Below are 14471 nucleotides of genomic sequence, written 5' to 3' on the forward strand. Positions count from 1 at the left end.
CAGACCGTCTCTTCTCAAGCAGGACCCAGTGGCTGTAACGGGACCTCGTGTTTCTATTGTCTAACCGGGCAGTAAATGTGCATTTAGTTGAACTGGAGCAATCCGTCAGTGGTCAGATGGAGTTATAGGTTATGGCCGAACTATCCAGTTTGACAGCAAAACCATTGAACAACAGCCGATGTGAACAGAAAAGGCTACTGCTTGTACGACAATTGACATGTGCTTCCACATCGAAAGCGCAACTTCACTTGTGTTCAATTTGGTACCAATGTGTCCCTGACCACCTTCAGAGGTGGTTTGGCTGATCCGTTCACAAACGCAATTTAATACGAGGTCAAATTCTTAGGATCTACATGGAGGTAGATGAGAGCGGTGGCTCGTTATTGTGGCTGTCCAGTCAGAGCGAGCTAACTAATCTAACTGATTTTAGTGCGGTACGTCAGCTGCATGTCTGAAGTTAGGCTGTTGGCAAGAATCTGCCGATACGATGCGTATCTTTATACAGGGGTTGCGATTAAATATATTAAGATACTGTAAGCAAGGGAATATATTGCCATTGTTTTCATTCTAAGTTCAGGAAAACTGTCACAGTATAAAGAACACACCACAGAAAATCTGAGTAAAAATACAAACCTTTTTATGCAATCACAACAAGTGGGATCTGCATTTGCATTTATTAGTCTTGTACTGTTTGTGCAGTCTGAGCAAAGGAATTAACATGAAATGGTTCTTGCAGGATTCTATGGGTTAACAGATGAAGGAAATAAAAAATGTAAACATAGTGAAACACGCATACTAAAAATGATAAATATATATTGTGTTGTGCATAAGACAAGGACGCTGTGTCTACGCTGCTCCATGACTGTTGGCTATGTAAATAGGAACACATCCAACATGCGTAAAGCACTATCAACGGCATCACCCAGATGTGCCGATCAACGGGACAAGGAAAAAACAAACCGGAGCCAAAACTCCTTATGCTTTTTAGACGCAAAAGCAGAAAGTCATAAAACTATTGCATAAGTTATTGACCCTTTCATTGCTCTGACGGAAACTCAAAGTGACACTTGTGCTACTTTCAGATAGCTCTAGTTTCTTAAAAATTTGCGCTAAAGGCAGTGGTAGCGGGTCGAAGGGTAAATTCTGCACTAACCCTGAACTCTCCAAGACCACTGCAACGAACAGAAGCACATGGCTAATTGTTATGCAGAAGGCATGACCTGCCCTTCTCCGGATCTGACTAGCTAGTACATGTTTAGAGACATGCACATTTCACTCCCCCTCTACCAATCCCTGTTGGCTATGTTGCCCTTTAATGTAAGTATTGTAGTGATGAATGAGCGTTCTCTTTAATAATTTACTTCAATGATTAAAGAGGCTGGTTTCAGAATTGTGAACATTTCCAAGCATGCAGCAAATATTGTGGGACTTTGAAGCAGCAAAACTGACTGTAGTTATGAACTTGACAGAGGAGAGAGAACTGTGGTCAAAAACAGTCTTTTTAACCTCCCTGTGAGAAATAACCGAGATGAGAAAACTCGTAAATATAAAAACATTTATTGGCCAGTTCCCAGCCTTGGTGTTGTTTTCCTGTGCAGAGGATTAAGTGGTGAAATCAGGATGACGTCATAGCAAGCCATACATGATATGCCTTAGATATGATGTTTATTATTTGGGTTTAAATGAGTCTAGTTGGCGTTGTCTGCATATATGCAGGTTTAAGCGATACTCCATCCATCCATTTTCCTCCGCTTATCCGGGGTCGGGTCGCGGTGGCAACAGGCCAAGCAGGCAACAGGCCTGCTTGGCCTGTTATAAGCCTGTTATAAGCGATACTCGTTATATCTAAAAGAACAATATGATAACACTTAACTTTTAGCTTTTGGTGTGATCAGTGAAGTTATGCTGCTGTCCCTCATGTGTAAATATGCAGAGCTCTGCTCCACAGTAGTTCACATTTTAGATAATGTAATTTATTGTTTCCTCTTTAATGATGTATTATTTTATCCACCCATCCGCTATTAATCAGAATGTCAACATTTACGACCCGAACTGCAGATTATCCGTGATGCCCGCAGATATAACGCCAACCCCCACGTCTCTAGTATGAAGCCAATCGGAGGCAGTGACGGGTCATGGCGTCTGCATAGTAATTAACCACGTGCTTCTGTTTGTTGCACAGAGAATGTGTATTTTTGGAACAATGGGTGTTTGTTTTTAGGATTTCGGTCCATTGGACAAATGGACTTTCAGTCCAGTGGGACAGTTTTCAGACTATTAGGGTTTCGTTATAATGGGCCGTAAAGTCTACTCCATTGTGTTTAGGATACTGTTTGTGTACTACTTACCCACAGGCAGTGGACGCTCCGGATTCTACCAAATTGCTCAGTAGTAGATGGACTACTGTAGTTGCCATGGCAATGCACGTCCATGAATTTGGGAGCTGAGGGGGCTTCTGAAAGAGCACTGAGAAGAGGAATGGGTGTTTTTTTGGGGTTTTGAGTTAAATTAAGTATTTTTCCAGAATCACAGACTCAACCTTTAACTGTATTCTTTGCTTTAATACGCAATAGCAGTGTGCCTGGTGTTGTAATGGAGGTGTGGAGACTTTCATCTCAGCGGCGATCTAATAAACTGAGGGGCTGCCATAACAGCATGGTGAGAAGGGAGGGCTCTGGCTTCATGAGGGGGGAAATGAAAGCCTGAGGTACGGCCACATGCTTAATGACATTTCAGCTTCTCTTCAGGTCTGCCAATGCAGCAATTAAAGAAAACAAGAGGCCCTCAAATTGGTACATAATTCACAAACATTCCAGCAATGAGCTGCAGTTCATAAGGCAACGGTGAATAGAATCTGCAAAAGTGTACAGTGCTGAGCGGCAATACAGATCCAAGACCAACGATGAGGAATATCTGACAGGCAATTTCTATACTGAGCACAAGCAAGTTTTCAACTGAACACTGCATATGGTCACAGTCGTGGCTCCCTCTGAATAGGTGGGGTGGCGCACACAGCCTTGATGACTTGAATGAATTTCATTAGTGTGGGTTTAATCAAGAGTTTAGTGGTCCTGTGATCATCTGCAAGCTGTTTTAGAGACTTTTCCTCTCTGACAAGAATACCAGTGGAAAAAAACCAACCGGAAAGCAAATCTCCATTTTGCTTCTTTCTTTCAATCTTTTTATTTTCAGTTTACACAGGAGTGCGACATGCCACTCACAAACAGAACAGCACGCAACATACCACACAGTGACAAACAAAATATTGTGGACTTTCTTCCTTCACTGAGTCACTTGGATCCCACGGTTGCAAAACCTCTTAGTATGATTTCGGCATATTTCTCTCCAATAAAATCCATTTTTTGGGATTTGTAATTACTACATATTGTTTTGCTATTTAACATCATTGTTTTCCATTGGTGATCAGTGATTCCAGTTTTAAGATCTCGTTCTCATGATTGCCTGCAGCTGTGAGTTCTTGTATTGCTTAAAGAGAACAGTTTATGGTAAATGTAGCTTATTTTTTTCCTCTTCAGCTGACAGACCTGGTGAATGATTGTCTCTATCTGCTCTGGTCCATGACCTTCCTTATATTGGGCTATAGAGTTGAAAAAAACTGCGTATTTGTAATTCCATTTTGCTTCTAAGTTGACATGGTAGGTTTAGATGATAATGATCCTTGATGCACTTTCTGCCAGGAAAATGACAGTGGTTAAGTGTATTCACGTGTCACATTGTCAAGGTTCCATTATGCAACCACATCACCCCTCTGCTTCTCTGAGTCTCTCTTTTTTGACAGATACTATTTTCAATCATTGATTATTTCTTTTCCACTTTGCTGTTTTTCTCACAGTGAAGCTATCATGCAACTCTAAACTTCCTGCTGATTTTTCACAGTAAAAGTCAACTGGGAAACATTTTTGATGTCTTTGTTCTCATTACATCCAGATGGCAATCAATGAATCAAATACTTGGACAAAGAAAATATAATATGATGCAATGATTGGACAGGCTACCTGCCTCTCCACCTACCTGCCTGTTTGCACGTATTTTGACTGTACACTCATTTCTCGCCACCCGATTCTTCCACGAGCTGCTATCCTAACAGCTGTGACTACGAACAATAGCCATGTTAGTTGTTGGTGACTTTCTTGCTAGATTTAGCTGCTTTTTTCTTTTTAGCATACTCTTGTTGGTTGGTCAATGCTACCAACCCTGCCTTTATTGAGTCACTGAAAGACTTTTAATTTGAAACATTTGTGCAGGATGTGTTACTGCGGTATTTTTCTAGATAAAATAAGGCATTGTGATCTGATACATCTGCCCCTCTGATCCTACACTTATTACTCAGTATTTACCTTACTACTTGAGTGACTGTGTGAAGTCCCTTTCAAGAGGGTTGAGACTAATGGTAGCTTTACACACTGTGCTAACTGTATTTTGTTTCTCTTAAGATTCAGTTTTCAGTGTAACTGTGATGTTACTGCCTGTCCGGCTCCCGTGGTGATGTAATCGTAACATTCGAATCGGTGGTCTAGTCGTTCACATATCGCACGTCAGAGCTACTTTCTCTGCAGGGGGAGCCATGTTTTCCCACATTTTGTCACCTCTTTGTAAATATTGGACACCACACTGCTACATCCATCATGTGTCGGCAGGACTGATTAGGGATCACATCCCGCCGCTCTACAGTATACGGCTGCTTGCTTGTGAGGCGCCATGTTGTGATTTTGGCCGGATCGTGTGACAGGCCGGGAGGTCACTGGCCTGAGCTTTGAAGGGAATGAGCAGCTACATCTAGCGTTACAGGAGAGGAAGAGGAGGTTGTTAGACACACGGATTCAATTTAAAGGACATTTTAATCCGTTTAAAACGGGATAAAAAAAAAAAAGTATCTATAGTCGCGGGCATATTTTACACTGTCGTTTAAAAAAACATATCGCAATAGTAAGCTATATCGATATTTCTTGCACAGCCCTAGTGCTTATATGTTTATCAGAGTAACTGGTTCATCAACAAAATATTAAAATAATCCAACAGTGGGTCACGGTCTTAATTTCACCGTCCCATTAATCCAATGTGTAGGAATGGATCCATGTTAAAGTTGATTTTACTCTTCGCTGAGTAGCTTAAATATACATACACAATTTCTCCTTTTTCAGTTTTTCCAGCATCTCTTTCACTGAAGTGTAACCTGCTTGTCTTGGAGCCATGTTTCCTCTTCTGGCAAATGATTCACTTTAGGATCTCCTTTGGTATTCTTGTAACTTTTCTAGGGCTGTGCTCAACCAAAGAAATTCTTTGACTGACAGATTAGTAAATTTAATTGACAGTGTTAAAGAAGCCCAGTCGTGTGGCTGTAAGCTCCTGAGGTGCTCCTCCCTCGGAGTAGCCTGGTTGACGCGCTTGCGGTAGGCTATGCTAAACTATCTGTGAGGTGTGGTGCTTTTGACACATCACAGAGACCTTTGTTTGCTGATCGATAGAACATTTATTTTCGTCGTGGAACAATGTACAGAAAGCCACTCTTTCTCACGATGCAGTAAAATGTGTATAGTATCGCGGTCAAAACCTTTTGCCCTTCCGGGGTCAAACACCTGACAAACACAGCGATTTCAGGACCTATATACCCGAGCCCCGGACAGGAATACAGCGCCACCCAATGTACACATAAAGAAATACAGTCGTATTTATAATACCAATTTTGGCTCCAACACACCGGCCCCTAATTGTTAACCCAGACAGACATAACAATTCAAACAAAATACAACAAAGGAGCCAAAATGTTAAGTTATGACCAAGTGCATTACAGACAAATCAATTTACACTCCCTGTAGCAAAGATAGTTTTGTGACTGGCCTTTCAAGAATGTTAGATTTGGTCTGTAATCTCACCGAACGCACTAGTCCCTTTTTGTCCGAAAAAACTTCCAGAACCTTGCCCAGTGGCCATGAACCACGAGGAGCTGAAGGATCCATGATTACCACGATATCTCCAGCGACCAAACTCCTTTTCCTCTGGTTCCATTTTTGTCTTTCTTGGAGCAAGGGTAAGTACTCCCTCACCCATCTCTTCCAGAAAAGATCTGAGAGGTACTGCACCTGCCTCCATCGTCTTCTTCCATATTGGTCATGAGGCTCGAACACTCCAGGTGGCAAAGCTGGTTTACCCTTCAGGAGAAGTAGATGATTAGGCGTGAGCGGTTCCAGGTCATTGAGATCATCAGAGAGCTTGGTAATTGGACGATCATTCAAAATAGCCTCCGCTTCACAGAACACTGTATGAAGCCCATCATCATCCAAGCTCTGCTGACGTATAACGGAGCTGAGAACCCTTCTCACCAGGCGGATCAACCGTTCCCACACCCCACCATGGTGTGAACCTGCTGGTGGGTTAAAACTCCAACGAATTCCAACTTGTGACAGGACTCCCTGAATCCGATCATGATTCAAAGCAGTGAGTGACTCCTTTAGCTCTCTTTCTGCCCCAATGAAGTTGGTACCATTGTCTGACCTCAAGCTCACCTTTCGACACAGAGCAATGAGATCTCTTATCATCCGGATAGCTTCTCCTTCAGTAGCTGAGCTCTTCAAACAGTCATCCACGTAGAAATTCTGCTTGACAGATTGTGATACTTCAGTCGCAAACTCAGACTGGTTATCCTCAGCAGTTTTTCTCAATGCATAGCTTGCACAACTGGGCGATGACACAGCCCCAAAGAGGTGTACAGTCATTCTATATTCAACCAGGTCCTTCGTGACATCTCCATCTGGCCACCAGAGAAAACGAAGAAAATCTCTGTCCTCTTCAGCCACCTTCACCTGGTGGAACATGGCTTGAATGTCACCCATGAATGCAACAGGTTCCCGTCTGAAACGAGTAAGGACGCCAAGGAGTGAGCTGGTGAGGTTAGGACCCTGCAAGAGTTCGCTATTCAATGATGCTCCTTGGAACGTGGCTCCACAGTCGAACACCACTCGGAGGGATCCCTTCTTTGGATGGTGGACGCCATGATGGGGAATGTACCACACCTTCCCTTTCTCGCAATGCAGTTCTTGCGGAGGCACTTGCTCTGCATAGGCCTTACTGATGAGCGTATTCATGTACCCTGCATACTCCTGGTGTAAATATTTATTGTTAAGAAATCTTTTTCTCAAACCCTGAATCCTTTGTTTAGCCACAGCAAAGTTATTGGGCAGATAGACCTCTTGGTTCCTGAAGGGCAACTTCAAACAATATTTCCCATCCTGAAGTACTGATGAGCGCTCCATGGTTTCCAGAAACTTGAGGTCTTCTCTGGACATTTCCTTTTCCTCAGCCTTTTCATTGAATTCATGGTTGTACTGATTGGTCAGCATTTGTTCCAATTTGCAAACAGTTATCCTGTTCACCGTAGCAGAGGAAGTCTTTGCCCCTAAAGCACCACTGTTTCCATTCAGCGGACCACTAACAACCCATCCTAGCACTGTCCTGATAGCGTACGGGCCATTTCCACGGCTGTTGATGACCTCCCAAGGTTCCAATATCTTGGGAGCATCAGTTCCAATCAAAAGGTCCACGCTTGCCTTTATGCTTGGGATGTGTACTTTTGACAAATACGACCAGTTAGTGAGTTCTTCAGGAGTCACCATGTTATCAGCAGTGACTGGCATGTTTCTCTGGGTTAGAACATCTGGTAAAGTATAAAATTCATCACTGTCCAGACCAGATATCTCCAAACCACTCAAGGTGTACGCTGGAACAACTGCTTCCTGCCCCATTGTCTGTAGCAAAAAGTTGGTTCTTTTGCCTGTAATATTCAGCTTCTGCATTAGATGTTCGGAGCAGAATGTAGCTGAACTACCAGGATCCAGGAAGGCATACGTTTTGATAATGTGATTTCCTTTTGCAGATTTCACCTTTACAGGGAGAATCGATAGAACACAATGGTCCTTACCAGCCCCTGTATGTCCACATGTTTTCAGTGAAGTTGGCTGGTCAGTAGATGGTTCCTTTAACTGTTCCAAAGCTGTTATTTGCCTTTTGATATGAAGCACGGTGGGATGATTTTTACCACAAACTTCGCAAGACAAGCGCCTTTCGCAGTCCCGGCTCATGTGACCAACACACAAGCATGCAAAGCAAGCTCCCTGTTCCTTCAGAAAGTCAATTTTTTCCTTGTGCTTCCTTCCTTTGAACTGTTTGCACTCCTCCAATGGGTGATTATGGGCACAGCACAGGCATCCAGCCTTTTCGGCTTTCCCTGTATCTGATGTTGGTTCCCTAGCTTCCTCAGGCCAGTCCATAGAGGTTACTGTAGTAGCAACAATATTTCCCCTCACTCTGTTGCTGGGCTGGGATTTAAACCTGTCATAAGTCCTTGTCCCAGTAACACTGGTTGATGGGTCCTGTATGTCACCAAACAGAGGGTCAGAAAGAATTCTGACACGACGCTCAATGAATGTGACTAGATCCATGAAGTGAGCTCTGTGGTCAGTTGTCTCTATAATGCCATGAGCTATGGTCCTCCATTGCTCCCTCATTTTGAATGGTAACTTTGATATAATGGCTCTCATGTGTACAGGCATATCCAGTTCTTGCATGTACTGGAGCTCCTCCATGACATTGCAGCAGCCACGCAAGAATAAAGCATAGGCTTGAAGTGCTTTGCCATCCTCAGATTTTATCGTTTGCCATGCCAAAGCCTTTTCCATGTATGCAGCTGCAATTTTATACTGATTTCCAAAGTGTTCCTGGAGAAGTCCCTTAGCCACTGCATAGCCACGCTCCGGAGCCATATGCTGGCAGCTGCGCACCAGTTCTCTTGGCTGTCCTCCTGTAAATTGTTCCAAATAGTATAAACAATCTGCTCTTCCTGCCTTTTTCTCTACTCCTTGTTCGAAGGCTTTGATAAAGGCTCTGTACTGGAGAGGGTCCCCTTCAAATGTGGGAATTTGTCGTGGTGGCAGTGATGATGAATGCTGCTGGTGCACCAGAGCTGCTGTTATGTCATTTTGCCTGTGCATGATGGCAAGTATATCTCCAGGCGGATTTAGACTGATTTGATGGTGGTTTGTAGAATGCCTTTCTTCCTCTGACTGAGCCTTCGTCAATTGGTACTGAAACTGATGCGTTCCCAGTATATTATTTTCCTGCTGTTGTTCCTTGGGGCTGCATTGATGTTGCGGAGCAGCTTTAACCCATTGCTCAGTTTCCTTTGGTCGCACATCCGTTGATCGTGGGTTATCAGGTTGTAACAGCCATTCTGTCAAGTCGTTTTGTGTCTTTGATTTTCCCTCCGGTTTGTATTCCTTTGCCATAGGGTTTAAGCAGTTGACAGATTCCTTTTTCCTTTTCTCCCGTTCGAAATAGGAAGCCATACCATCTGAGGGTCCTTGAGAACAACTTTTCCGATCAGAGGCCTGATATACTGCCAACATAGCATTGAAAGCAGCTAGTTCGGTTTCCAAATCAAGCTGCTCTCTTTTCCTCCTCAGCTGTTGCTCCTGCTCCTCCAACGCATGTCTTTCTTTTAAAGCTGATGTGCGGGCGATAAGTGCGGCTCTACTTGCCTCCACCTTTATCCGTGCAGAGGACGTGGTACTGGAGTTACCACTTTTATTACTCCTTTGACTTGAACGTTTACTACCAGCATTAGAAACACTGTCATTTGGATTAATACCGTCCTCAACATTACCATTTTCATACACAGTACCTTCATTGGATGAAACCCACAGTTTTGTAGCAGCAATACATTCACCATTAGACAGCATTTTTGCTTTAAACCATGTTTCATGTTTTTCCCTCTCATCACACGGTAGTAAACCCAACAGAGATTCATGCATGCATTTTGCTTCATCACACACCTCAATCAATCCTCCAAGAACATTTGATACCTGTGTTTTATCATCCCCAGACAATAAATATTGTATTGATTTTCTTATGGTGGCTGCTTTATTTAGTTTAACTTTTCTACCATTTTGCAACGTTTCTAATTTGTTAGCAAGCGCTTTTGTAGTGAGCTTAACTACACGGGTTTGCGTTTCAACACCACCAGTCATAGTGCTGGGTTTACCCTCAGTTAGCACACCAGTCCCGGTAGTTTCGTCCAACGCCGCCTCGCGGCTCTCCATGATAAATTGTCAAAATGTCAAATGCAAAGTATATTGTTCTTGTCCGCACGCTTCGGCAACCAATGCATTGGGTTTATGCCAAGTTATGTGTGCACACAATGTAAATGGCCATAAACAGAGTAGCGCTACGCATACCTCTCTGTGCATTTGGCGTCGGGCGATGATCCGGTGGTCCGATGCTCCACGGCCGCGTTAGCTCCGTCCTCCAACCTTTGCCAGAGACCCGAACCGATCCGAGCAGCCCTCGTCGTGCTGGAATACTCCACGGCTGCCGATGTTTTCCACACAAAGTTCCAACGTTGGCACCAGGTTTTGACTAATGTTAAAGAAGCCCAGTCGTGTGGCTGTAAGCTCCTGAGGTGCTCCTCCCTCGGAGTAGCCTGGTTGACGCGCTTGCGGTAGGCTATGCTAAACTATCTGTGAGGTGTGGTGCTTTTGACACATCACAGAGACCTTTGTTTGCTGATCGATAGAACATTTATTTTCGTCGTGGAACAATGTACAGAAAGCCACTCTTTCTCACGATGCAGTAAAATGTGTATAGTATCGCGGTCAAAACCTTTTGCCCTTCCGGGGTCAAACACCTGACAAACACAGCGATTTCAGGACCTATATACCCGAGCCCCGGACAGGAATACAGCGCCACCCAATGTACACATAAAGAAATACAGTCGTATTTATAATACCATTTTTGGCTCCAACAGACAGATTTGTAAAAGTTTCTTCACAAAGAATCATGCAAAAGCATCACTTTAAATCTTGTGTTTACCAGAGATGGGCTCATAATTTTCTTAGAAATAAGACATTCAGCATGAAAAAACATAAACTAACTAATAAATTAAACGCATCGGCTATGACTTATCAACTCAGAGGCGCGCTTAACTTTTCCGTCCATTGTGCCCTACCTCGTTTGGATCCCTGGAGATTGTATAATTTCTCTGTGACCTCGCTTAAAGTTCAGTTATTTAATTTAGCGTCTGGCTCATTATCTTCACTTGCAAGTGGTTTGCCCACCTAAGCTTCAGTTCTGCTTGACTTCATCTTTGAATATTGTTAGCTTGTCTCGGAGCTCTTGAGATGTCTTATGTCTCTGCTATTGTTAGCTAGTCCAGCTAGCACTGCCTCAGTGTGGTCAGGAGTTTTCCATGCTGCGTCGTCCTCGTTGTTTTCTGAGATTTCTTCTATTGCATTTAACTTTGGTATTGTTTTTCCTGCGTCTGCATTTTTTACACCACTCATCTCTAAATGTAAGCATTTGATTTTCGAGTTTCACGGATTGGGTGGGCAAGCAATTAAGCAACATTTTGGTCCACCATCGTAGCTTAGCTTCACTGTTTTGGTTGTTTATTTAAAGAGTAACTGCACACTTAAATGCATCTTTTTAAGCAGGACTAAAGGATATACCGTATTTTCCGCACTATAAAGCGCACCGGATTATAAGGCGCACCTTCAATGAATGGCCTATTTTAGAACTGTTTTTATATATAGGGCGCACCGGATTATAAGGCGCATAGAATAGAATAGCGTCGTAAGCGTGTCTCTTGAAAGGTGCCATTTTGGGGTCTTTATACACACAAGTGGTGTTGGACTAGGAGTAAGCACAGTACCGGTGTTTACCGCGGTGCGGCTTTGTAGTTTACCAGTCGTACTGAAACATTTTGACAGAGCGCCGTGTACAACCAGTATGGATCAACCAATTAACCAATTGATCCATATATAAGGCGCTCCGGATTACAAGGCGCACTGTCGTTTTTTGAGAAAATGAAAGGCTTTTAAGTGCGCCTTATAGTGCGGAAAATACGGTAACTGTACTTTGATGAAATGCATCATTGGTGGTGTTATTGTTCACATTTTTACCAAATTTATAGTAATCCGCATTGTATGGTTGAAAATGGCTCAAAACACCATCTACGGTTTTAATTCAGTCCTAATCTTGCAAGGTCAATTCCTCACCTCTCTCCAGAGTCCACTGTTTTTATTTTTTCAGTTTGCAAAGTATTCTCACAAGTTGTAATTTGTGGCCCGATAAACAGTAAATTCATCAAATTCAGTGCCCCTGCCATTCCAAGCCACTGTAGCTGTCACGTTTGTCGACTCTGTGTCCAGACTTTCGTCATACGTCATCCTGGAAATTATTACAGCTTTAATAATATCAAACTATTATATAGTTAATTTCAGGATATCCAAGGCATTCAAACAAAAAAGCTTAATTTAGCTTTTGCCTGTTTAATTTCAACAAAACAGCAGCTGATGTAATCCGTTACCTGTAATTCAACCACCTCTGTTCTCTATGGCACAGGAGCCTCCCAACTGATTTGATGTATTGAAAGTCAACAACAGGGAAGTTGTAGAAAAGTGTTTCCTTGATTTAAAAACGACAACCAATGGCCACTGCATAGAAAGCTAGCACATTTTGGGGTCAGAGATGGTGTTTGTAAAAAGTGTAAATGCTGTTCACGAAGCTGCGCCAGTCAGACGGAAACTGTTTGAATTCCCTAAGCAGCAAATGAGATTGCATATTAGATTTAGCATTCGAGGCATGCCGAGTTGTCTGGAGATTGGCTGAACGTTCTCCTGGATTTAAAGACGTGTTTTTTTGCAGAGACAATCATGGAGGATGGTTGAAGTGTTTGTTTTGTCAGTGCTTGTCTTATTCTGTGTGCATGTGTAAGGTCTGTCATGGAGACATTTGGACTGTTAATGCTACATCCATACTACTCAGTTTCTATTTGGATGCAGAGTTGTCAAATAGAAACGATCTCCGTCCACACGGGAGTTTCAGCATCATTCTCGAGTTGATCTGCATCCACATGGCAGCCTTCGAAGGCGGACAGCACGTGACCATTAACGTACACTGGGCATGCGCGTGACGGTGTAAACAGGAAGTGGATTGCTTGCTTAGTTAAACAAAATACGACAGAGTAATAAAGTAGTCTTTAATAATGAAAGGTTGTATTTGATACTTAAGATCTTCCTCTGTAAACTCAAACAGCTGCTTCCTCCACAGAAATGCAGACTTTACAACGCTTGAAATTAGTTATCCATGTTGAATTTAATTACTGGTCGCCCTGGCTGTTTGTTTTCTTCCGGGTACGGGTCACGTGATAGTGAGTGTGACGAATCAGGGACGGAGACGTCATGGCTGCTAATAACCAATCCAGTAGCGAACACGGGTGTGGGCTCATCTTTTCTAACACACATCCGTTTCCGACCGTCCACACCCAACCAAAACCCCGGAGTTTTCAAATACCTCCAACCTTGGGGGAGTTTTCAGACTCCTCCGTTTAGGGTACTCCAAAACTCCTGCGTAGTGTGGCCGCTCAGTGTAAACGTAGCAAATACGGAGTAAAAACAGAGTAGTATGGACATGGCCTAAGTTAGCCGGGCCTCGTCATGCAGCTCAGAACACCAGCTACTTACCTCCTCTCTCTCTCTCTGTTCTCTCCACTGGGGGAAAACAAAGCAATCAATGCTAATGAGCCAAGCCTGTCTCCCTCCTCAAATAAAAAGCTAATGAAAGGCTGGGAGATGTTGAACCGAGCACACCACAATTATTTCTGGTCGAGAAGCAGCGGCCCAGCAGCCGCCCTCTGTCCTTTCATAAATCAATATTTTTCACCATCAGCCTCTTCGGCTGGCCCTCCTCAACACACAACGCAGTGTGTGGTGGTGTGGGAGAGTTAACCAATTTATGTCTTGCTCTAGATACACTCTTGTTCCATTCGGAGCATTTAGTATTTAAAACACAATACCAAGAGTACAATTGTTGAGCACTGGGGTGATCTCTTTATTGAGGTTCACATTCTTCAGATTTAAAGGCTTAAATGCATTCAGTCTGCGTCAGTTTAAATACACAGTACACACAATACCCTGCATCATTCACAGTGTCGGATATATTTGTGCATATATACTGTATATATATATATGTGGCCACTGTGTTTGATGACATTGTGTCCATGTGGTCACATGAATTGAACTTGACAAGTAAGCACATGCTCAATGTGAACTCTAAGCTGTGTTCTTCTAGAGTCGGGCCCCCTGCTGGAGTCCTTGATGGAGGGGGACTTTGAGGCTGTTCTGCTGAGCCCCCAGGTGTTGGATCTGCTCACTGGAGATGGCAGCTGCAGCGAGGGGGAGGACATCGAGGCCTACCTGGAGAAACGGGTCTTGCAGTACCTTGATGATGACCACACCAAAAGGTAATACAGCAGGGAGGAACACCAGCCATCAAATCAACTACATAATTAAGCCATTTTTCACACTGGGGGTACATCCCAAGTCTCTTATTTGTCATTTCCTCGCTTGAACTGGAAGTTGTTCTGCGCCGCATTATTGAAGGCCGTCCCAAAGCTCTTATTG

General features: G+C 43.3%; 1 protein-coding gene across 3 annotated transcripts in view; it reads left to right on the forward strand.

Moving 5' to 3' along the window:
- Nucleotides 1-14471, forward strand: part of ttc27 (tetratricopeptide repeat domain 27) — a 73808-nt gene that overhangs the window by 1164 nt on the left and 58173 nt on the right. For all 3 annotated transcript variants that reach the window (XM_076076680.1, XM_076076681.1, XM_076076682.1), the window contains exon 2: nt 14140-14311. In XM_076076680.1, coding sequence (XP_075932795.1) covers nt 14140-14311 — 172 coding nt within the window. The remainder of the gene's footprint in view (nt 1-14139; nt 14312-14471) is intronic.

Source organism: Anarhichas minor, unplaced genomic scaffold (assembly GCF_050575085.1).
Source record: "Anarhichas minor isolate MPS153535 unplaced genomic scaffold, ASM5057508v1 ptg000058l, whole genome shotgun sequence".
Classification (NCBI taxonomy): Eukaryota; Metazoa; Chordata; class Actinopteri; order Perciformes; family Anarhichadidae; genus Anarhichas; species Anarhichas minor.